The 23,704-nt window shown below is 59.6% G+C and overlaps 1 protein-coding gene across 1 annotated transcript; it reads right to left on the reverse strand.

The window, feature by feature from the left end:
- Positions 1-3,224: 3,224 nt before the first annotated feature.
- Positions 3,225-6,488, reverse strand: LOC311173971 (CMRF35-like molecule 7; the record flags this gene model as incomplete). The annotated part of the gene is made up of 3 exons (XM_084238055.1): positions 3,225-3,378; positions 5,893-5,920; positions 6,140-6,488. The coding sequence occupies 3 exons, from the start codon at positions 6,486-6,488 to the stop codon at positions 3,225-3,227; spliced, it is 531 nt and encodes a 176-aa protein (XP_084094181.1).
- Positions 6,489-23,704: the final 17,216 nt, after the last annotated feature.

Below are 23,704 nucleotides of genomic sequence, written 5' to 3' on the forward strand. Positions count from 1 at the left end.
TTATTCAGCAGAAGGATGTGTCGTTTCTGGGCAGGGCCGGGCAGGGTGCAGGGCACGGGAGTCGCGGTAGGTGGTAAAGAGGAAGCAGGGCCCGGGGCAGGCTGCCAGGCAGGAGAGGGGCACGCCTAGCAGGGCCCGCGGGGCGCCACAGCGGCGTGGGTGTCAGCTCCAGACATTGTTCTCCATGACAACAGTGCGTCCCAACGGCGGGGACACCCACCCCCAAAGCACATGCATGGGTGTCCGGTGAGTGCCTGGGCTCCATGCATTTGGCTTGAGTCATAGCCCAGAGCATAAAAGAGCAACTGGGGGGGGGGGCAGGCAGACCCAGCCCCGCACCCCAAGCACCACTTCCAAGCTCTGTGACCCTGGGCCATTTATTTAACATTTCTGAGCCTCCGTGTTTGCGTCAATAAATTCTATGTATACGTCTGAGTCTGTAAAGATCTACAAATTGGCCCCACCGGAGCTGTGATGAGACCACCCCCAGAAATCCAGCTGCGGAGCTGCGGCTACGAGGCTCCCGCTGGACTCTGGAGGGGCGAGGAGTGCCTTGGCGGTGATCCTGTGCCTCTGAGTCACATACAGTGTTGCAAACCAGTGTCACCTCGATAAAAATAAAGTGTCATGAGAATTAAGTGAGAAACTGTACGTGCCACGTGGAGGACAGAGGCCCCGGGCGGCGGGCACTGGTGCCATGTTCGCATCACGGGCCAGACCTGACACCAGATGAGGATACAACAAGCCAGGGCAGGGGCTGAGAGGAGGCTGGGTGTGGGGGGCTCTCCTCACAAGGAGCAAGTCAAATCCTAACGGCGACCTGACGTAATTTAATCAGGGCCCTGACTTGTAGGCCAGTAGCTGAAACTCCTGAAGAACAGTTTTGGGGAGCAGGGGCAGGTGCTTCTTCCCGGGCACCCAGAGTCCGCAGGGGGGGGAGGGCTCCCCGGGAAGAACTGTGGTTGTGGTGGGTCAGGGCACCCTGAGGGGAGCTGGGAGAAGGGCGAGGTTTTGCTCAGGTGCCCAAAAGCCCTGGAAACAGCCCAGGGGCCTGGGGGGGAGACCGCGCGAGAGCGGCCCGGCCCCGCCGGTGCTCAGTAACCGGAGGAGAGACCGGGTTTCAAGATGGAGCCGGTACCCCGAGGAAGCAGGGCCTAGCCTGGAAATTCCGTCCCTCCGTGTTTCAACAGGAGACTGCTCCGGAGATGACGCCAAGCCTTGGCCAGTGTGGCCGCTGAGGCGGCTGTGGGGTGCGGGCCCGGGCAATCAGCCGCCCCCAAAGGAAAACAGCTAGTGTGAGCGGCAGGGGGGAGGCGGAAGGGATGAAGGAGGGTCCTTGAACTTGGAAGACTCACGGGGGGACCTAGAGCTGTTGGACACGCCACGTTCTCAAAGGAAGGGGAGAAGGACCCACAGGAGATTCGGGGCCATTCAGGCTGTACCCTCAGTTTCAGGAGTGGGGGGATCTCACCTGTGTTTCTATATCAGAGAAGCCCTCCCAGACGTGGAGGGGGGACCCCTGCTCAGCCCAGCCGAGGGGAGTGGCTACCCAACCCGTGATTAAAGGGTGGCGCCACCCATGACCTACTAGGGGACACGCCAGGCCGAGGCTGTCAGCAAAAACCTTTTTCTTTTCTCTCTCGCTGTTGGGACAGCGTCGCCCCTGCCGGGGCACTGGGGTACCGAGGAGCACAGGGCCCTTCTGATCCTCAGGTTCACAGCAGGACGACGCCCTCAGGACGAGGCTGTGAGGGTCTTGCCCTCAGGTGATTTCGACTTTTGAGGTGACACTGGAATGCATTAAGTCTTTGGGGGGGTCAATGGGATGGAATGAGCGTGTTCTGTGAATGAGAAGCTTGTGGATTCTAGGGGGCCAGGGGTGGTGGAATGCCCTGGTCTGACTGTGTCCCCCTAAGAGTCCAGTCACCAATTCCAGTGTGGGGCGTTGGTTTCCTCACCCCACCAAGCTAAGCTCCTCCGCTTGCGGGTATCAAAACTGACTCAACCCTGACCGTCTTCGGGGGAACTGTCAGGTATGCAGGTGAGGACTCGGCCCCCCACCCCTCGCCATCCAGATGCCGGTTGCAAGTCCAGGTGGTCAGCGCTCCTCTGATGTCCTGGCTGCGGGTGAGTGTCCACGGTTCTCTTTGGTCTCATGAACTTGCTAGAATGATTCCTAGAACTGAGGAAACCTGTTTGCTCACCAGACACCGAAGCTTAAAGGACAGGGATGGGATTTAGGAGCCAGATGAACAGAGCCCCAGAGCAGAGCTTCTGTCCTCCTAGAGCTCGGGGGGGTAACAGTGGCCCCCCCCAAGCCTGGATGAGCTCTCAGTGCCCTCCCCTGGGATGTTGGGAGGCTGACTGTGGGGCCATGACTGACTGACTATTGGTCAGTGGTGACTGGTCTCCATGCCCCCCAAGAAGTCAGGACTAAACCCCGATTCTTGGTTGGTTGTCCTGACACAGCAACACTCTTAGGTGCTCTCCACGAGCCCCTCATGCATGTACAAAGACGTCTAAGGTTGTCAATGAGGTGAGTGTCCAGGATCCCGAGAGCAGCTGCAGGATGGGGCCTAAGAACAAACACAGATGCTCATTCTAACCCGCCAGCTCCTGCTCTGGGAGTCGTGAGACCCTAAAGCCGACGCAATAAGGTTGGCACCTTCATAAAGGAGCCCCTCACCCCTCCTGCCATGTGAGCTACGGTAGGAAGCCAGCACCTGGGCCAGTTGGGGTATCAGCAGACCCTGGCAGGTGCACCCTGGTCTTGGACTGGCACCCTGGGGTCTGCAATGGCAGCGTCTGTGGGTCATAAGCCCCAGTCTCTCTCCTTGTGACAGCAGCCCCCGACATGGGGGAGAGTGTGAGGTCTCGGCTCCTCTGGTCGCAGCTGCCCTGGTGCCCCAAGTCTGCTCTCAGCTGTCCGGGAACCTCACACTGGACACCAGCCCTGGGCGTGGGCGAGGAAGATGAATCGAGGACCTGGGACTGTAGCGGGAGCCCGAGGTCCTAATGACACCGCCCACAGCGTTGGGGACCCCTAGTTTAGGGGTACCAGAGCTCAGAGGGCATGTGTTGATGAGGGGCCTGAGGCCCAACACACACAAATACTGGAAGACGTTCACAAGACACCAACAGACACGTGGACTGTGACGGTGGATTTATTGGCCAGAGGTCATGTCCACCCACCAGCGGGGCCTGTCCCGGGGGGCGCGGAGGCATCAGTGTCCTTGGTTCTCGTAGTCAGGCTGACTTTGTCTCCTCCCAGGGCACCTCTGAGGCTGGTGCACCCAGAGGACAGCACTGAGCATGCCCAGGAGCAGGGGCACCTTCAGGAAGACCAGGAGCAGGAAGTGGACGCTGCCCAGCAGGGAGCTGTGGGGGGACAGGACACAGGAGATGAGCAGCCTCCAGAGCCCCCTCCCTGCAGCCCTCTCTGGACCCGCCCTGGGCTCCATTGGCTGTGAGCCCCCTAGACCTCAGCCAGGACAGCCCCCCCCAGGCCACGGTCATGCTGCTCCAGGATGAGCCTCCAGCCCCATCCGCTTGGCCCCAGAGCCCCACCTGCTGTGCCAACCCTACCTTCCCTCGGCCTGGTCCTCATCCAGCCTGGACACAGGCCGGGCTCTCTGTCAGTGTCACCCTGGCTGCTGCCGCTGTCCCCCCACCGCTGCTGCATGTAAACCAGCCGTCAGGGGCACATCCGGGTCACAGCTCAGAGGACCTGCCCGATGCCACACCTGGAGAGGCCGCTCTGCTGTGGCCTCGGCCCATGGGGGCCCTGCCCCTCGGTTCTCTATGTTTCCTGCTCCTCCCTGTCTGCCCATAACCATCATGGTGCCGTGACCTTACTCACCTGGATCCCCACCCCACACCCCCTACCCTGGGACCCGCCCCCACAGTGTCTGGACCCCCTCCTGGGCCACCCTCGCTTCTCCCTCAGCCAAGGAGGCCGCTCCCAGCTCCTGGGTGTTTGGGGACATCCGAGAGCATCTGACCCGAGGGCGCATGAGGCAGGATGACACAGGACGTGTCCCCGGGGAACTGAGGAGAGGCCGTGGGGGCCCCACATGGACATGTCCCCACCTGCTCCGAGACACCTGTGTCCTCTCCAAGCACCACACCCCTGGGTTTCACGCTGCCTCTTCCCCTGCGCCTGCCCTATGCCCCCGCTGCACCCCCCATGGTTTATAGAAGAGCTTCGCAGACCCTGAGGAGAACTGTGAAGGGGAGGGGTTCAGAGCAGGTCCAGCAGGTCCCCGCTGGGCTCTGCAGACATGTTTGCAAACTGAAAGGTAGAATAAGGCCCAAAGTTGTGTGGGAACAGGCATGGAGAAGCCTCCCTGGCCCCCCCGCCCCGTGCTGGTGGACTAGCGTCCCCCACAGTCCAGGCCACACCTGGGGGTGACCTCCTGACAGGAGACCCTTGCAGGTGTCATCAAGGTGAGGAGGTCGCTCTGGGCGGGCCCCTGTCCAGTGACTGGTTCCTTATAAGAGGGAAAGAGGCCCAGGGACCCGCAGGGAGAGGCCCCGGGAGCAGGATGGACGGTGCAGGGGCCACACGCCAGGGGACTCCGGGGGTGCCCCAACTCCAGGAGCAGGAGAGGGGCCAGGACACACCTGCCTCTGACCCCCAAGAGGAGCCATCCTGCCCACACCTGCTTCAAGTCTGGCCTCCTTAGCTGGGAGAGAAGGGGAAGCCCCTCAGCCTCCCCTTCAAAGGAGCCACAGGGTGGGGAGTCAAGTGCTGACTGGGACCTGGGCCTACAAGGGGCTCCCAGAGGAGCTTCAGCCCACCAGGCACAGGACTCAGCAGCAACAGAGCTTTCTTACCTGCTAGTGGTTATAGCTGGGGGGTCTTTGTCCTCTTCTGGGAAGACTGGTGCTGTGTGGTGGGTGGTGGACACTGCAGCGGCTGCTTGGCACACAAATCAGATACACACACTCTGCTTGATCACCTGATCCCAGCCCTGTGATTCCTCTGAGCCTGGGGGGTCCCAAGGCTGCCCTGGTTGAGGAGCCTGGACCAGGGATGTGGGGAGGGGTCTGGAGCTGGACTGCTCCTGTCTCTAGGCCTCCAGAGACTCACTTACCTGGAGGCAGGTGAGTTGTGGAGCAGGAGGGCGTCCCGCAGGCCCCGGGAGCAGAGGTGCACTCAGACCCAAGCAGCTGGAGTGCCCAAACCTTAAACAGCCCTGTTGCTCCTGAGTACCACCCAGAGCCCCCTGTTCCTCCTCCAGCGAGGACAGAACAAAGCAGGGCTGCCCAGTGGGGGACAGACCAGCATGTGATTCAGGTCAGGACAAGCCCAAGCCCACTGTGTGCAGGGAGACCCTCACTTTGGGCAAGTGGTGAAGCTTCTGTGATGGGACAGCCCTTCCCAGGATGAGGTCAGGATTTCACAGGACGGTGACTGTCTGTACTTGCAGCATGACCTACCTCCCAGGTACAAGGGGTGTTGGGGGCTCTGCTGACTCTGGTGCTCCCTCTATTGCCACCAGTGCCCTGGGGGGAGGTGTTCAGCAGGAGGCGAGGCCCAAATTCACTGCTTGAAACTCAGGAGTTGGAACCTTGAAGCAGCCCCTCCCACATGGTCTGAATTCTAGAAAGACTCTGAAGAGGACACCCTATAGCAAGGGCATAAATGGCTCGTGGTTGGATTTCATGCCCCAGAGGTGCTGCCCAATGATTCCAGGCTTAGGAATGAGCCATGGTCTGTGCCAGGCTGTCCCCTGCCTGGACATGGAGCTTGGGAAGGAACAGTCACGATGAGGTCTCAGCCCCAAACTCCAGAAAGGACAGGGAGGTCCCTGGAATCACTGGCAGGAGTTGGGGTCTCTATCCCCATGGAAGGGTGTCCCTTTGCCCATGAGCTAACCAGGGCATCACCTGACCTCTGTGACCGTGGACGGAGGGGCTGAGTCACACAGAGGGGGACAGTGAGCCACAAGGATCCTCCCGACCAGGAGGGACCTGGAGCCTTGAGCATCCAGGAGAAGCCCCCTTCCCAGCATCCCCGGGTGAGGCTCCCCCCTCTGGGACAGTCACCCTGAGTGACAGTGACCCCTGGGGAGGACCTGAGTGACCAGGACAGAGCAGGCCCCGCAGAGACACAGTCACACGCACAGGTGCTCACCTGGGTCAACGGTCACATTAACTTGGGCCCGAAGGTCATCTCCGGTTCTCTCAACCGCACACCAGTAAGTGTCCGCATCGCCCAGCGTGAGCGCCTCCATGGTCACTGTGAACGTGCGGTTCTTCTGATGGTCCCTGATGGACACATGGCCTTTTTTCACCTCCTGCTCCGAGCCGGTGGTTCTAACAAGGGTGTTGCAGCTGCCCCAGTGAGCCCCTCGACACCAATACTTCACGTACGTCTCCCAGCCTGGGTCATAGTCACACCACACGGTCAGCGAGCCCCGCTCCCAGCCCTTCACTGCGCCTGGACCCGTGACGGCAGAGGAGCCTGGAAAACACAAGTCCATGCCCTTGTGACCCCCACCTGGACACAGGCCCAGCCTCCTGCCCTGCACCTGCCCCCTCAGCCCCAGGGCAGGGGGGTGGATACAGCCATGGAGGGAATGACCCCAGGAGAGAGGCCTGTGTCCTTCTACATTCCACTGGGCAAAGCCCCGGGAACAGCCCCTGAGACACAGCTCAGAGTCAAGACACAGAGAGGCTGGCCCTGAGCAGTAACAGCCCCCAGATTCACACACACACCCCGCATCATCAATGAATCTGTGCCCCCAGCGAGGGCCCTTTGGAGCAACCCTGTGTTGTTCCTGCCGGTGGGGAGCAAACCCCGGAGGACCCGCCTCCCCAGAAGAGTCCTGTGCCCGGCCCGCTCCAGGGCCTGGGAGCTGCAGCTGACGCCCCTGCACCCCTAGAATGGGGGTGGCCCTGTGGCTCTGACCTCCTAGGGGTTCCCTGGGAATTCAGCTGCAGGACAGCTGTGGGGCTGACTGGGCACTGCTGCAGTGGCCACACGTCCTGCGGGTCCATGTCACACGGGGGCCACTTCCCCCATGGAATGTTTCCAATTCCCATCGCAAGCTCCTAGCCAGGCGGGCTTGTGAGAGGAGCAGGGTCAGGCGTGACACAGCTGCCCCTCGTGCCTCCCCGTGCTGGCAGATGTTGTTACCCCCGGGGGGGAATGACTCAAGCAAGAGCTGAGAGACCCTGACGTGACTCCTAGTCCTCTCCCATCCCCGTGGATCGAGGACCCCAGGTGCTTGGCGATTCCATGCAGACTTTTGCTTGAAGGACTCAGAGTAACAGACACAACTAAACGGGACCTGCTCAAAAACCTCCACAGTTACGGAGCCCCAGGGAGCCCTGCCCAAGGGTGCAGCCTCTGACCCGCGCTCACGGGCGTGAGTACAGCTGCGACGGGTCGTGGCCTGGGGTGGACGAGGCCGGGTGGCCACGAGCATCTCACAGCTGCCGCCAGTGCTCCCAGCCCTCCCTGACCACCCGCCAGGACTGACCGTCAGAGAGTCGAAGCCCACAGGACGGGCCCAGCCCCTCAGGCAGACCCAAGCAGGCCTGGACCCACACCCTCGACCCCACGCCTGCCTCGTCCTCTCAGCCCCGCTGGGTCTGATGAGAAATCCCCAGAGGGGCTCAGGCCACTTGAGCAGCCCTTGGTGCTGGTGACAGTCAGCTTTTTGGGGTTCACATCGCCCCGTGAGGATGGACACAGACCATAGTGCTCACCTTTTTTTTTGTAGCCCTTCACTGAAACTCTTTTTTAATTTCTCCTCAACCCGAGTGGACTCCCACTCTGTCCTTCCTTGAGATTCTCCTTGTCAATAACAGCCTCATGGTCACAGACCCGGAGGGTTCACGGCGGGCATTGGGGACCAGGCGTCTCCTCTCCCAAGTGGGCCCCGGACAACAGGCTCCCACGTCTGCCCCATGCCCAGCCCTCGCCCAAGGGCAAAGCGGCTGGCAGTCGCGTGTCAGGACCAGCTCTCAGGCCTGATCCAGGTCACCTCCTCACCTTCTCAGGGGAGCAGGGAGCGCCTCTTGCTCCAGGGGAGCCCCCAGGTCACCCTCATGGCCCAGGCCCCAGAGCAGGCCCCACACCCTCGGGTTTTAAAAGCCTTAGTGACAACACAGAACCTCCTTTCCTGGAAGGTCAGGGATCACACATGTCACATGCCAGGTCATTGTGGAAACTGGTGTGCACACTGCTAAACTGCTGATCATTGACATTGGTTTTTCATGCACTTTTTTAGAGATGCTGTATTTTTCACTATTAAAATAACTTTTAGGGATATAATAACCCCAAAGCCAAGTTCTGCTTAGCAAGGACATATTACAGTCACTCCAGCCTAAATCGTGAGCAAACAAAGGTTCCCAATACTATTGTCAGGTGATTCCGGGAGCTACGACCAGAACAAGAGAGAAGGAAACACATGAAACTTATGCTTATTAAAAGAAAATGACAGCAGGGGCCTCTGTGGTGGCGCAGCGGTTGAGCGCCACACTGTGAAGCTGTCCACATCCTCTGCAGCCCGGGTTCCATTCCTGACCTGTCAGGGAGATACACACATGGGGCAGCAGACCTCTCCTGCCTCGTCTGCTGCTCCCCTCAGCAGTGTCTTCAGTCTGCCTGCCTTTTCTGCTCCCCACTCTCTCTGTTGAATCCTCTCACCCTCCTGTGCCTCTGGCCTGTACCCCATCTCTTATATAGTAAATAAATCTTTAAAAAAAAGAGAAAATGACAAGAGTTGGAAAAAGATTTAAATTAAAACCGTTTTAGTTCATAATGGAATTCAATTGTGAGATTCGTACTTGTATTTCAACGACTCCTCTGTATGCCAAGTATAAATATTGAAAATCAAGTAAAAATAAGCTCCATCCTAATAACCTATGGTGTATTAAACACCTAGGAACAGCCATAGGAGAAATAGTTAAGATTTGTAAAACACACACAAAGAAATTTTAGAGAGACAAAATGTTTAGCAAAACAAAACGTATATATGATCCTGAATTAAGATTATATTTATTTTAAGGCCTCCCTGGTAGCCAAGGAGTTAAGTCTCAGTGCTATCACAGCCACTGCGGCAAGAGTTCAATCCCAGGCCAGGGAGCTGACCCAAATAAAAATGAATCTTCTAAAAGACTATATTTAATTTAAAGATATTAAGCATTCATTACTAAAGCCACTCAGTTGTTGAATAATGCAGCCTCTTGAATAATGCACACATGTGCATAATAATGCTCACATGCCACACTTGTGTGCCAAGCTAAAGGGTTAGCTAAACAGACTTAAAAAGAGACATAATAAAGAGGTTTATCAGTGAATTTTTGACATGCATTTCTGCTTTTCAGAGTTTTTCCCCCAGCATATGTGATGATCAAGTCAGCGGATGAACAAATAAATGGTCATTTTATTTCCCATTGACACCTCCTTCTAGAAGAGACTCTACTTTCTGCCCCAAAGCTGGGGTAATGAGTCATCAGGGCGCCCAGGAGGATGAGCAGAGGCAGAGGCTTGTGGTCATGGCCCCCCTTCTTTCTGTCTGAGCATCCAGCACCCCCAGATATGACACCGCCCAGAAAGACACTTCTGATGTCTCACCCCACCAACCACTTCCCCTCTCCTGCCGGGGTCCCCATCAATGTGACAGGGCAGGGAGGGGGCACCCCAGAAAACCCAACGTGCCCACTCTAAATAGGTTCTGCCATCTGCCACATCGAGATAAAACATATGAGACCTTTCATGGAAAGGAAGTTTAATACATGAGTAAACAATACAGAAAAACAAAGAATATAATTTCTATATTAGCACCCAAAGTTGCCCGTCCCCTCGTGGGTAAAAGTCCTGCAAAGGGGATTGGCCCAGAGCGAGGCCCGAGAACTACCACAGTCTAAAGACCTTGCAGCGGGGACCCACAGAAAAGGGTCAGCACAGCCAGACAAGTCTGGGAGGAAAAGAGCAAAATCAAATCAAGATAAAAGCTGCCACTGTCACCTCCCCGCGGGTCTCTCCCCCGCGTCTGCGTCACCCAGCCCAGGACAAGAAGCAAGCGCAGTTTCTTCACGTGTCTCTCTGCTCCCTGGGCCTCCTCCAGGTCTCCTCCTGGCTCCATCCTGCTGCCTCCTTCCCCAGGCTCCTCTCCAGCTTCTCCTCCTCCCTGCTCAGCCCCCCCTCCTCTGGGTGGGGCAGGGACCCTGGAACTTCCCCTTTTCCTGGCACCACCCTGTGACAGTAGGAGCCTGGCTTGCTGCCCTCACTCCATGGACCAGCTCTGGGCTTTGGTGCCTCCAGAGCAGAAACTTGGACGCCACGTGTGCCCTGAGCCACCCCAGAGCCCAGGCTGCCGCTCCCCTGCCTGTGCCCTCCTGGGCTCCAGCAGCAGAGGCTGAGGTCTGGGAGCCCTTTCAGCCCTCAGAGCCTGGGCCTCCTTGACAGGCCTGCCCTGCGCTGAGACCTGCTCCTGAGGAGAGAGCAGGCCTGGGCCCTCTGGACGCCCCACCCTGGGCCCCCAGCCAGGAGCAGGCTCTGCCCTCAGGGCGCCTCTGCCGGTTGGTGTCCTCTGTCCCAGCACGGCAGGGCCTGTGAGAGACACGGGGTCCTCCCCAGGGAGGGAGAGTCTGCAGGGAGGATGGCCCTGCCCTGTCCCCCGGTGCGTCCCCGCCCCACAGACCCTGTGTCCTGCCCCAGCCCCGCAGCCTCCATCCCAGGCCCAGGTCCCCTCACCTGGGGCCACGAGCAGGAGCAGGGCCAGGAGCAGACACGCCAGCTGCTCTCCCATCCCTGCTGACAGGCGCCGTCCCTTCGAGCCCTTGAGGCCAGCACAGGAGGGACCCTGAGTCTGCTTCAGAGTCCAGGGACCTAGAGACTCTCCTTTCAGTTACACCCTCATCACTGTCTCCACATCTGCAGGGACTTCCCTCTTGACATATTAGGGCAGAGGGAGGTTCTCTGGGGCGCTGACCTCAGGTGTGAGAATCAAGATCTTCATGGAGATGGGAAAGGAAAGACCCCCAGAGGCAGCTTTGCCCAGGAGGGGGACAGGGTCTCTGCCAGGAGGGGACCCCATAGCTGGGTGAGGGGCCTGGAGAGAGGGGAGCCGAGCAAGGGGAGACTGGAGACCCACTGGACCTCACCTTGGGGGGACACAGCCTTCAGGGCCCTCCCCCTCCTGAGGAACAGCTCATCCCTAAGCCTCTTCAGTCCCCCCAGTGTAGGAGACCCCCCCTTCCTGCCCTGGTGCATGTCCCCTGAGCCTGACCCACTGCCCCTCCCTCCCAGGTGCTCTCAGAGAACTCAGCTCCCTCTGGGGCGGCAGACTCCCAGCAAGGAGGCCGGAGACAGGAATTAGGAGCCCGATGAACAGAGCCAGAGCGGGGCTGCTGGCCTCCTGGAGCTCGGGGGGTGACAGTGGACCCCCAGCCTGGACGAGCTCTCAGTCCCCTCCCCTGGGATGTTCGGAGGCTGACTGCGGGGCCATGACTGACTGACTATTGGTCACTGGTGACTGGTTCCCTCCCCCCACCCAGAAGTCAGGGGCCAAACTGGAAGGTCACCCCGATTCTTGGTTGGTTGCCCTGACACAGCTACACCCTTCGGTGCTCTCCAAGAGCCCCTCATGGGCTCTTTGTTGTTCTCAGTGAGGTGAGTGTCCAGGATCCCGAGGGCAGCTGCAGGATGGGGCCTGAGACCAAACACAGACGCTCATTCTAACCCGACAGCACCTGCTCCGGGAGTCGAGAGTGAGACCCTAATGCTGACGTGATAAGGTTGGCGCCTTCATAAGGAGCCCCTTCCCCCTTCTGCCATGGGAGGTACGGCAGGAAGCCAGCACCTGGGCCACGTGGAATATAGATAGAGCCTGGCAGGAGCACCCCGGTCCTGGACTGGCGCCCTGGGGTCAGCAATGGCAACCTCTGTGGGTCATGAGCCCCAGTCTCCGTCCTCGTGAGAGCAGCCCCCGACGTCGGGGTGAACGTGAGGTCTCGGCTCCTCTGGTTGCAGCGGCCCGGGTGCCCCGAGTCTGCTCTGTAGAGGCTCAGCTGTCCGGGAACCTCACACTGGACACCAGCCCTGGGGGTGGGTGAGGAAGATGAATCGAGGACCCAGGACTGCAGCGGGAGTAGAGGTTCTGGTGATGCCGCACACGGTATCGGGGACCCCGGGTTTGGGGGTGCCAGAGCTCAGAGGTCATGTGTCAGTGAGGGGCCTGAGCCCCACCCCCAACACACACAAAAGCCGGGAGACGTTCACGAGACGCCAACAGACACGCAGACCGTGACGGTGGATTTACTGGCCAGAGGTCGTGTCCACGCACCAGCGGGGCCTGTCCCAGGGGGCGCGTAGGCATCAGTGTCCCTGGTTCTCGTAGTCAGGCTGACTCTGCCTCCCCCCAGGGCGCCTCTGAGGCCGGTGCACCCAGAGGATGGCACCGAGCATGCCCAGGAGCAGGGGCACCTTCAGGAAGACCAGGAGCAGGAAGTGGACGCTGCCCAGCAGGGAGCTGTGGGAGGACAGGACACAGGAGATGAGCAGCCTCCCGGGGGAGGCCTGGTGCCCCCATTCATCCATCCCTGTACCCATGTCCTGTGGCCACAACAACCATATAAACACACCCTGGGCTGAGGACCCCAAACAAAGTCCCCCTGACCCCTGCTCACCATCTCCCTGAGACCTAGCACTTGTGCACGGCAGGGCAGGGCCACTAGAATGAAGTCAGGGACTCAGACCCAGATGGGACCTATCATCAGGAGTTCCACCTAAGTCCTCACATTGGGGTTCCTCCATCTGGGGTGTCCTAATCAGTAATAGGGGATGTTATGTCTGTGCAGGCACCAGCGCTTCCCGGGGAGGATGGGACTCTCTTATCCGCAGTGAGGACTTGGCACCTGCCAGCAGCCTGTGACTCATCAACACTTCAAAATTGGGGTGCTGCTCTCTCCTCCCTCAGAGGCCTCCCTCTGACAGGTGTTGGGGAGGGGGAACTGACAGCAGACACTACTGACCTGGCTTCCTCCTCCTTCCCTAGCTGGGGGGTGTCCTAGGCTACTTTGACAGGACTTGCACTCACTGATCCCTCTGCCTGAACCCCCACTTTGCAGAAAACTGACTGCCAGGCCCCCAACTCTTTAGGTCCTCAATGCAAATGTCCCCTCCCCCACCTTTCCCCAGTAATCTCTTAAGAAGCTCAGCTCCCCCTCCTATTCCTGCCTGCCCCCCCCCCAAGCCCAGCACCCAGTATGGGGTTTCTGAGGGCACTCCTCCCTGCCCCCCGCTAAGGGGGTCAGAGTGGATCATCCCTGGGGGTTCCCTGGACCACACTTGTGTCAGAGCAGGGTTGTATCTGGGGGTTCCCAGCTGTACCTACAGAAGAGCGCCTAATAATTAACCATTAGGATCTCCTTGGCCAGGTGTGGGATGGCAAATAAATGAGGGTCCAGGCTGAAGGGAGGCACCAATCACAGCCCCCCATCTTGTCTGGAAGTCAGTGCCCCGTGGTCTGCCTTGGATGGATGCTGTCCCCTTACCCGGGCTGCTGGCTGGGACCCAGAGTCTCTCGCCAGATCTCGGTGGTTGAGCTGGATGCTGACGGTGCCCCCTGAGAACCGGGGGTGCTTGTGGTGACCACAGGACTGGGGGTTCGCCTGTGGGCTGAGGCAGAAGCACAAGTCAGGCTGACATCCTCCCCCTGTGCCTCCCGTCACGTCACCTGTGACTCACACCGTCAAGGTCAGCGAGGCCCCTGACACCCCCCAATGGCCACCTCCGTGTCTGTCCAGCTTCTGCTCCTGCTTCACAGAGGCCCACCAGGGCACCAGGCCAGGTGGGTCTCCTGCTCAGTAGAGGGGTCCAGAGTCTGCTGGCCCAGCCCGCCTCTCCCCTCCCCTCCCCGCCAGGACACAGGGTGACAGAGGGCAGGAGCTGACCCAAGCACAAGGGCCACCCTGGCTGATGGCTGCTGTGAGGTCAGGAACAGGGTCATGCACAGGGATCCCCAGAGATGGGACCCCAATCCCGCCCTACATGCTGGGGTCTGCATGTATGTGCCCCACACTCACGTGTTGAACATATAACGCTCAGCGTGGTGGTTTTCAGAGGGACAGGAAGGCATCAGGGGATGGGGTGAGGAACGAGGTGCTTAGGCCGTGACGGTGCCCCTCATTAGTGCTTAGAGCCTTATATGAGATCAGGGGACCCCTGGCTCCTCCCCCAGTGATGGCGCAGTCTGCAACCCCAGACCCCCACCTCCTTTGCTGACCCCTGATCGGGTTCCCAGCCTCAGGAGCTGGGAGCAGGAACTTCTGTGGCTTCTGTGCTCCCGGCTGTGAGCCTCTGCCTGTCCACTCAGCCCCCGTCAGCCCGGTCTGTGGTCCCTGGGCGTCCTCTCTTGGGCGGGGACACAGGGGGACCCAGATAGCAGGGTCCGCGCTGAGCCCAGCAGACTGGCCTCCCCTCCACCCGTGTCAGTGGGTCAGCGCCTCCCCCTCAAGCAGAAACACTGCGGTGACCTCCACGGGGGAAGCTAAGGCGGCAGGAGGGGCAGAGGCGGGTCGGTGGGCAGAGCCGAGGCCCTGACTGGGCACAGGTGGTCTGTTCCAGTCTCAGGGACTCAGTTTCTCTTCAAGGAGAATATTTGCATCCGGATGCAGGTTTGGGGCCACAAACCCCGGAGCCCGTGTTCTCATCCTCCATCTCCCGTGTCCAGGAGAGCAGTTCCAGGCACTTCTCTTTGTTCCCCTGTGGGCACAGATGCCAGAGAAAGAGGGGGAGCTGGATGGTCCCCAGGGTCACAGAGGCCCACAAGAGGCCTGGGCTCCTTCTCAGCCCCCCAAGGCTACAGGAGACCCCAAGACCCTGGCTGGGAGGCTGATGCCCCAAGGATCAGTGAGGTCTCCTCAGAGCCCCGGGGCCTGGGCCACCTGGGGGTGATGGGACACAGTGCCTCCCATAGGGACGACTGTGAGAGGCCCAAGAGGAAACTCGGGGGTCCCCTCAGGGTGCCAGGGCCCTGTGAGGACAGGAGGCAGCCCATCCCCTGATCAGAGATTCCCCTCCCCACACAGCAGGGAAGCCTCAGGCCTGACACACCCATCTCACATCAGCTACCTCCTTGGAAGACCCGGGGTTGGTATAAGGGTGGGGGTTAGGACTCACCTGGGGACACAGACACCTCAACCTGGAATGTGGGGTCGGGTATGTCAACCCCACAATAGTGCGTTCCTGCATCAGCCTCTGTCAGGTTCTCCACGGTCACTGTGAAGGTCAGGGTGGCCGGATGGTCCCTGATGGACACGCGGCCGCTCCTCCCTTCTCTCTCTGACCTGCTGGTCTCCACAATCTTTCCCCCTGATGGCCAACATGAGTTTCTGCACCAGTACTTGACATGTCCTGCGAATTTGTCCTCGTAGCGACACGGCACGCTCAGGGATCCGCCCACGGAGCCCGTCACCACGCGGGGGCCGTCCAGACACCAACAGCCTAGAAAACACACACCCTCTCCTCTGTGGGCGGCCGGGCTGGGCCTGGGGTGCCGATTCCCAGGGCCCTGGTGGCCCAGGCAGGAGATGGGCCTTTCCTGAGACCCAGGTGTGGGGGTTTGGGGGCTCAGAGTGAGGTGGGACAGGGAGGGGTCCATGGAGACGAGAGGGACCAGGGCTGGGGAAAACTGAGTGTGCACTTGATGGTGTGTGTGTGTGTATGTATGTGTGTGTCTGTGTTTGGTGTGTGTGCTATGTACTTTGTCTGTCTGTGGTATGTTGTGTGTGGGGGCGTTTATGTGTGTGGTGAGAGATGTTATGTAGATGGCGTGTGTGTCTACCTGTACACATGTATGTAGTATATGAGCACGTGCATTATGTGTGTGGTGTGGCTGTGTATAGTAGTGTGGGCATGTGTGTATGTGGTGTGATGTGGCTGTGTGTGGTGGGTGTGCAGCATGTGTGTGTGTGTGTGGTGTGTGAGATGCACGAGGCACATGTCTCACTGTGACAAAGGGTCTGACATCAGGCCCCTGTCTCCGTGCAGTGTCCAGTGTCCAGTGCATGGACCAGGCTCGCCTGCTTAAGGGCTGAATCCTCCTGTCACTGCTGAGGCAAGTGTTAGACAATTCTGGAAGCTTCTCTGCTTGTCTCCCTCTCCCATGTGCCCCTCCCACGGGGAGCTCACCCCCTGGCCTCCTCCGCCCCTTCCGCTCCCCGCAGACCCAGCCCTCACCTGGGACGTGGAGAAGGAGCAGAGCCGGGGGCAGCCAGGCCACCCTGTCCCTCCGGGTCATTCTGCAGCATGGATGTTGCCCGCAGCAGCTCCGGGCCCTGGACAAGGCCAAGGTTGGGCCTCCGGGCACAGGAGAGATCCCTGGCCCCCACTTCTGCTTTCTGACCACTCCGCTTCCTTTTCTTTCCCAAATGCTCACCCAGCTGCCTGGGGCTGCTCCGGCCTGTTCCAGGCTGGTCAGGGCAGGGGCTTTGGAGGCAGCAGCTCGGACGGTGCAGACCCAGGAAGGTGCCCCGGCTCCTCTATCCCAGTGACAGGGCAGGGCCACGGTGCTCAGATGGGAGGCCACCTCCTGTCTCACTGTCATGCAGGACAGCAGACAAGTGGCTCTTCCTCCTCGTGGGGTGGCCTTGACTCTGTTGTGTCACTTCCTTGGTCAAGTTGGAGGGTGCTGGGGGCGGGGCCAGACCCGTCCACCCTCTGGCCTGGGAGGGGGGTCTATGGGCTCAGGATGCCTGTCCTGACTCCAGCGCCCAGGGCCTCTGCCTGTGGACCCAGCTCCTTCTGGCTCTGGAAAGTTCCAGGAATCTAAGGTGGGGTCAGAAAAGGTTTTCAGGCAAAAGCCGGGACAGGGAGGATAATGTCTGTGCAGCGTCTCCTTCCTCAGCGACCTTGCCGGGTGCTCAGTGGGAACGTCTGCTGCACTCACTCTCGGAGGGACCCAGAACTCCACGCACTGACCATCATCTGAACCCCAACATCTTCCCAAGCACTATCGCTTCCAGAACTTGCCCTGAGCTGTGGTGACGACGGGCAGCACTTCCTGTCCCCGTGTTACCCTCCCGGGGGAGAATTTACAAACTAAACCTGCAATTCCCCCTCGGAGAGGCTGCTCGACTTTTCCTTGTCGTTCACTGTCTGTGTCTACGGGGCAGCAAGTCCCCTCTGTCCTCTCTCCTCTCCAGCAACCTGCCAATGGGCCAGACACAAGCCTACCCCCCACCCCAGTGCCCTGCCCTGACCCCACGAGCATCTTCGCCCCAAACCCCGACCCGAGGGGAGACGCAGCCAGAGCAGACCCTGCAGAGGCGCGTCTGCAGCCCGGGGCCCGGCAGGGGTGGCGGCTGTGGTCAGGGCCGCGCCGAGAGCCTGACCCGGCTCCACATCCCAGGTCTGCTCCTCCCTCCGCCATCTACGCCCCTCCCCAGAGCATCTTCTCCTCAGAAAACACCCCTGAACCCCAAGGACCTTCTGCCAGCGCCGCCCGCGCCGAGTTCAGATGAACGGAGCAAACTCACCCGCTGAGCATCGCGATGGTCATTTCCGTCAACTTGACTCTAACACTCAAAGAAACACGAGACTGTTCGGCTTCTTCACTGGAAACATCTTCCCTTTTCTCACTGTATTTCCCAGCAAGCAGCTCCAGTGGCCCCGGACCTGTGTGGCTCCGAGCCTGTCTGCCTGTCCCCATGCGCCCCGTGCCCCCACCTGGGCACCCGGGGTGTCTGAGGACGCTCGGGTCACTCTCCCAGGAGGGCGTCATCAGGGACCCTGAGCCGGCCGAGTCCAGAGAAGCCCTGAGCACCACACGGCACTAGGACGAGAATGACCCCTCCAAGGCGGTGCGCTGAGGGCCAGGAGCAGAAGCTGCCCAGAGGGACACAGCCCGGGGTGCAGGCAGCTGGGAGGGCAGCCCAGAGCACCCCTCAATCACTGTAGTTCCGGGCTCAGGCTCTAGGGGCGCTGATTCCCCATCTCTCACCAGCCAGGACCCCGATTTGGCTTAACCTTTCAAGAGCTCAGAGCCCATCCTTGAGGGTGTGGGGGCTGCTGCCTCTGGGCTGAATGGGGAAGCTTGTCAGGGGCACTGACTTATGCCAGAACCTCCCATCCCCCTGCTATTCCACCAGGCCCCTGGCCTGAGCCAGCCTGGGCAGACCCCTGGTCCTCGTCGGCCCCAGAACAAGCCCCTGCCCTCTATGGCTGCTCAAAGAAACTTGGGCTTCCTCCTCTGCACCATCCGTGGGATCTCGGTCTCCAGCAGCCTGACCTTCCAGGGGCCTTCCATATAGTGCCCCCAAACCAGTCCCCACCTGCTGGGAGGCACAGGGCCCCACAATGCAGGTGCATCGGGGGCTGGGAGCACATAATGGATGGTCACCAGGACACTTAGCGGTATTGACATCCCATTAAAAAGCATCCTTGACCCTGGAAATAAAGCTTTGGCTTGAATATTTGCTGTGCCAAATCTTTGCTGTATCTAATCAATTGTTCACACGCTCTGATTCTCAGTCACTCAGTAAGGAGTGTGATAAAGATAAGATAACTGGGGAACATGTAATACAGTGGACAGTCCAATTAGTCTTGTTCTCTGGCTGATCCCCCCACCCCCACGTCTCTGGGGTGCTCCTGATCTTCATACCGATGGTGGAGTTGACCCAAGTGGCCACTTTCACTAAATTGCTCTCTCTCTGGGCCACATTTGACCACTTAGTCCTGATCCTATCCTCAGGGGGGAACAGGGCATGTGAGGGGTTCCCTCCAGCTTCATCTCTTCCCACCCCATCACCACCCTTTTTCTCAGCTGCATCTGCTGGAGCAGTGTCCTGTGTTCAGACCCAGCCCACCCACCTGGGCACAGAGGAGCAGGACCTGGTGGCAGCCACAGGGCCGTGTGCCCCCGGGCCCTCCTCCAGGTCAGGGAACTGAGCCTACAGCCTGGCCTGGCTCTCTCTTCTGCCCTCGCTGGCTCTGCCACTTCCCCTTCAGCCTCTTCCTGTCTGTTCTCAGAGGCAGAAAACACGGGAATCTGGAGCTGGGGCATCGCGAGGTCAGCTGAGACAAGACTGAAAACCTCACCGAGGTCCATCCTCACACACACATCTGAACTTGCACTTCCCATCTCTGTGGCCTGAAAGGGTTGTGCCCTTTTGCTCTGCCCCAGCTCACAGGCAGCTGCCCTGCTCATCACGCTAGTCCACGATGCCTCCCCAGTCTGGGTTCATTTCCACTGGATTTCCCAGCTAGTCTGCCCTGTTAGGAAAATCCATTCCCTGCTCCAGAGCTCAGTCCCGGCAGGACAGGGTCAGCTACGGGCAGGGCCCAGCGCCCAACGAAAATGCTCTGGTTCCAGATTGTTAAGAGTTGCAAGGTGGCGATGAGGGTCCAGAGACTCTGTGTGGACCCTTTAAGTGTGGGTGATCCCCACACTTAGCACTGGGGTGAACCCCTGAAGCCGTCCCTGTCTGGGCCCTGGGTAGTACAGATAGTGAGCAGGGTTGGTCTTCTGAGCTCCCAGCTCTGGACCCCCAGACCCGACACCCTGAAGTGGTCCCTGCTTGGTCACGTGCTCGTGGGTGTCCTCAGCTCTGCCACCAGGTAGAACTCGACCGACCATCCTCAGACTCTCCGTCAACCTGTGTGGCTGAGCAGCCAAGCATCTCAGGGAGGGAGAGGCTGCGAGCCGGGTCAGGAAACGTGCCCGGAACAACAGGGCCAGGTTTACTCGGGCAGCAAGTGGGAGCCCCTCCCCCGGGAACGCAGATCCTGCAGCAGGAAACCCTGAAATTCTGTCGCCAAATACCTTCTCCTCGTCGGATGTTTCAGAAAACAAACGTCTTGCTGGTTCATTTTTTGCTGTATTGGGAGGGCTCATCTTGTCTGAAGTTGTGTGTGCACACGTGCACACGTGTGTGTACAAACTTGTGTGGCTGTCTGTGTACACGGGTGTATTGAGTACCCTTGTGTATGTGTGCACTGCAGTGTGTTTTGTGCACCTGGATGTGTACACTTATATGTGTGTGCACTTGTGTGTGCAGCAGTTCTGTGTGGTACACTTGTGTGCACGTGCACACACTCACCACCTCCCTGCCACAGTGGAGGGCGGTTTCCTGCCCCAGGTGTTCAGCACCCACAGAGCTGACCGGGCCAGGGACGGGGCTCGCCGGGAGCAGAAGGATTTTCCAGCTGACGAGCTTCCATTTGCTTCTGACCGACTGTCCCCGCAGGTCCCTGGGAATCAGTGCGTGGAAAGGTACAAAGATTCATAGTCATATTCTTGCCTTTATTTTCTCCAGTCCTCATGACATTCTTTCTGAAAATTATTTTCTCTTCAAGGAGAATTTCAAGAAAACTGTTGCCCCCAAATGTGCTTTGCAGGGTGTGGTTGACAGTTTCACTTTGTCACTTTTTAGTCAAGTGCAACTTGGCAAGTCACAGGATTCATGTTCCTGGGAGGCCAAGCAGAGGCTCCTTATCCGCTCACACACTGGACACAGCTGGCCGTGTGTATATGTGTGTGTGTGTGTTAGAGGGGGTGGAGCAGGAATAGAGGGTGGTAAAGGTGTCTCCCTTTTAGCCTCCAGAGGTCTTCACAGCAGCCATGGAGCAGGGCGGCTCAGGCAGGTTTGTCAGGGGCAGACCTGTCCCTATCAATGTCCGTCATCTGCCAGTGACAGGCTGGTCAGCCTCTCCACCTGCCCTCGCCATCGCTCTTTGAGGGCAGAGCCTCCAGCTACCCCCCCAGCATCCAGGGGAGGTGCCCTGAGGGCTGTTTCCCGCCTCTCTGCTACCCACTTCCCCAGACAGCCGCCTGCCACCCTCATCCCGCACAGCCCCAGTGTGCAGGCCGGACACCAGCCTTTGCTAGGCGCTGCTTCTGAGACAAACGCCCTGATCCCAGCATGCCAGACCCATGGGCAGAGGCTCATTTCTCGAGCATGTTTATTGTGTGCTCGATATGGGAGCAGCCCCACTGCAACAGACACGGAGGCCTCGCGGAGACTCCTGGAGCTTGGCTCAGGGGACATTTGTCATTTAGGCTCACATGTCACTGGCCAGAGCAGGGCTCCAAGCCCGACGTCCACAACCCACAGGCTGGAGAAGCCTAGTCCTCTCCAGAGGGGCAGCGAGCGGCTGTAGACGGCAGCAAGGCCTACCCCTGAGGGTATAGACCCAGCTCCAGGGTCCAGCAGGGAGATGCTGCAGGTGTGTGTCCACTTCATCAGCTGCAGACAGGACACTGGCCACACGCAAAGGACTTGGCAAGGGCGCGGCGAGCAACTTATGCAGGTGCACGACACCCTCCAGTTCACTCCAGTCAATCACTCGTCCCACTCTGCTCTAGACAAGGAATTCCTCAGGGGTGAGGGTCCCTGAGGGAGAGATCATGTCTTAGGCATCCTGGGATTTTTGATGTCCAGACCAGGACCTGGAGGATGCCCGCTCCAGAGCAGCCTGTGCCCACCTGCCCTGGCTCTTGTCCTAGAAAATGCATTTGGTGGAGAAGGGGCTGGAAATAGTGGGCACCAGGCGAGGGGAAGGTGAGTGGGGGAGAGAACCTGGAGGACTGAGTGGGGACTGAATGTCAGGGTGATTTTTTCTTGATTTAAGTTGGGGTTGATGGTCAAAGCAGGAAGAGCCCAGGTCCGTCCCCCACAGTCCAGGGCTCCCCGCAGTCAGGGTTGTTTCCTGCGAGCAGCATGAGCACAGTGCCTGTGTCACAGTCTGGGGTGAAAGTCATCTCCTCTCCCTGAGAGTTCATGTGCCTGACAGGCCATCCCAGCAGAGCACTTCCCGGAGTGGGGGTCTAGTCAGGCGGCCCCCAACCCCCCAGGGCCCCTGAGCCTGCTCTTCTATTTGAAACGATTTCTCTCTGGAGACACTGATGAACGTGGGGTCACCGGCTCTGTGTCACGATGGCCCCCCTGAGGCCGGTGCACCCAGAGGACGGCACTGAGCATTCCCAGGAGCAGGGGCACCTTCAGGAAGACCAGGAGCAGGAAGTGGACGCTGCCCAGCAGGGAGCTGTGGGGGGACAGGACACAGGAAGTGAGCAGCCTCCAGGGCGCCCTCCCCCCAGGAATCCCTGGGCCCATAGGCTGTGAGACCCTGACCTCAGCCAGGACAGCCCCCCGCCCCAGGCCACGGTTCTGCTGCTCTAGGCTGAGACTCCAGCTTTTACTGCCCCATCAGCTTGGCCTTATAGCCCTGTCTTGCTGCGCCACCCCACTGTCCCCCTGCATGGTCCTCATCCAGCCTGGACACAGGCCGGGCCCTCTGGTCAGTGTCGCCCCTGGCTGCTGCCACGGTCCCACAGCTGCTGCTGCATGTAAACCTGCTGTCAGCCGCACATCCGGGTCACAGCTCAGAGGACATGCCCGATGCCACACCTGGAGATGCCGCTCTGCTGTGGCCTCGGCCTATGGGCAGGGCCCTGCCCCTCAGGTCTGCATGTTCCTGCTCCTCCCTGTCTGCTCCTCATGGTGCCCCTGGCCTTACTCACCTGGATCCCCACCTCACACCCCCTACCCTGGGACCTGCCCCCACAGTGTCTGGACCCCCTCCTGGGCCACCCTTGCTTCTCCCTCAGCCAGGGATGCCACTGTCAGCTCCTGGGTATTTGGGGACATCCGAGAGCATCTGACCCAAATGCGCATGAGGCAGAATGACACAGGAGACACCTGCTCTGAGACACCTGTGTCCTCTCCAAGCACCACACCCCTGGGCTTTCACGCTGCCCCTTCCCCAGTGCCCTGCCCTATGCCCCCCTCTGTACACCCCCTTAGGTTTATATGAACAGCTTTGTAGACCCTGGGAGGAGAACAGAGAAGGGGAGGGGTTCAGAGCAGGGCCCGCTGGGCTCTGCAGACATGTTTGCAAACATGAAGGTTGAGTGAGTAAGGCCCAGAATTGTTTGGGAACAAGAGTGGAGAATCCTCCTGGCCCCCCAACCCAGCATTGGTGGAATAGTGTCCCCCCAAGTCCAGGCCATAAGCGTGGGATGACCTCTTGGACAGGAGACCCTTGCAGGTTCATCAAGGTGAGGAGGTCGCTCTGGGTGGGCGCCCTGTCCAGTGACTGGTTCCTTATAAGAGGGAAAGAGGCCCAGGGACCCGCAGGGAGAGGCCCCAGGAGCAGGATGGAGGGGCCATATGCCAGGGGACTCCAGGGGTTCCAGCAACTCCAGAAGCAGGAGAGGGGCCAGGACACACCTGACTCTCACCCCAGGAGGAGACATCCTGTCCTCACCTGGTTAAGGATCTGGCCCCTGAGCTGGGAGAGAAGGGGAAGCCCCTCAGGCTCCCCCTCAGAGGGTCCAGAGACAAGTGCCGGCCAGCATCTGGGGCTACATGGAGACCCCCAGAATGAGATTTAGCTCAGTAGGCACAGGACACAGCAGCGCAGGGCTGGCTTACCTGCTATCAGGTATAGTCGGGGAGCCTTCGTCCTCTTCTAGGGTGACTGGCGCTTTGGAGGAGGAGGTGGTGGTGGTGGTGGACACTGTAGTGGCTGCTTGGCACAAAATTAGATAAATAACTCTGCCTGCCAACCTGCCCTCCCCCCAGTCCTGGTCTCTCCTCTGGGCCTGGGGTCCAGGGCTTCCCTGGCCTGTGGAACCAGGAGCAAGGCTGTGGCAGGGGCGGGGGGAGGTCTAGAGTGGGACCTCTCCTTTCTCCGGGCCTCGAGCAGACTCACAAACCTGCGGACAGGGGGGGCTGTGGG

Source organism: Talpa europaea, assembly GCF_964194135.1.
Source record: "Talpa europaea genome assembly, chromosome: 7".
In the NCBI taxonomy this organism is placed as follows: Eukaryota; Metazoa; Chordata; class Mammalia; order Eulipotyphla; family Talpidae; genus Talpa; species Talpa europaea.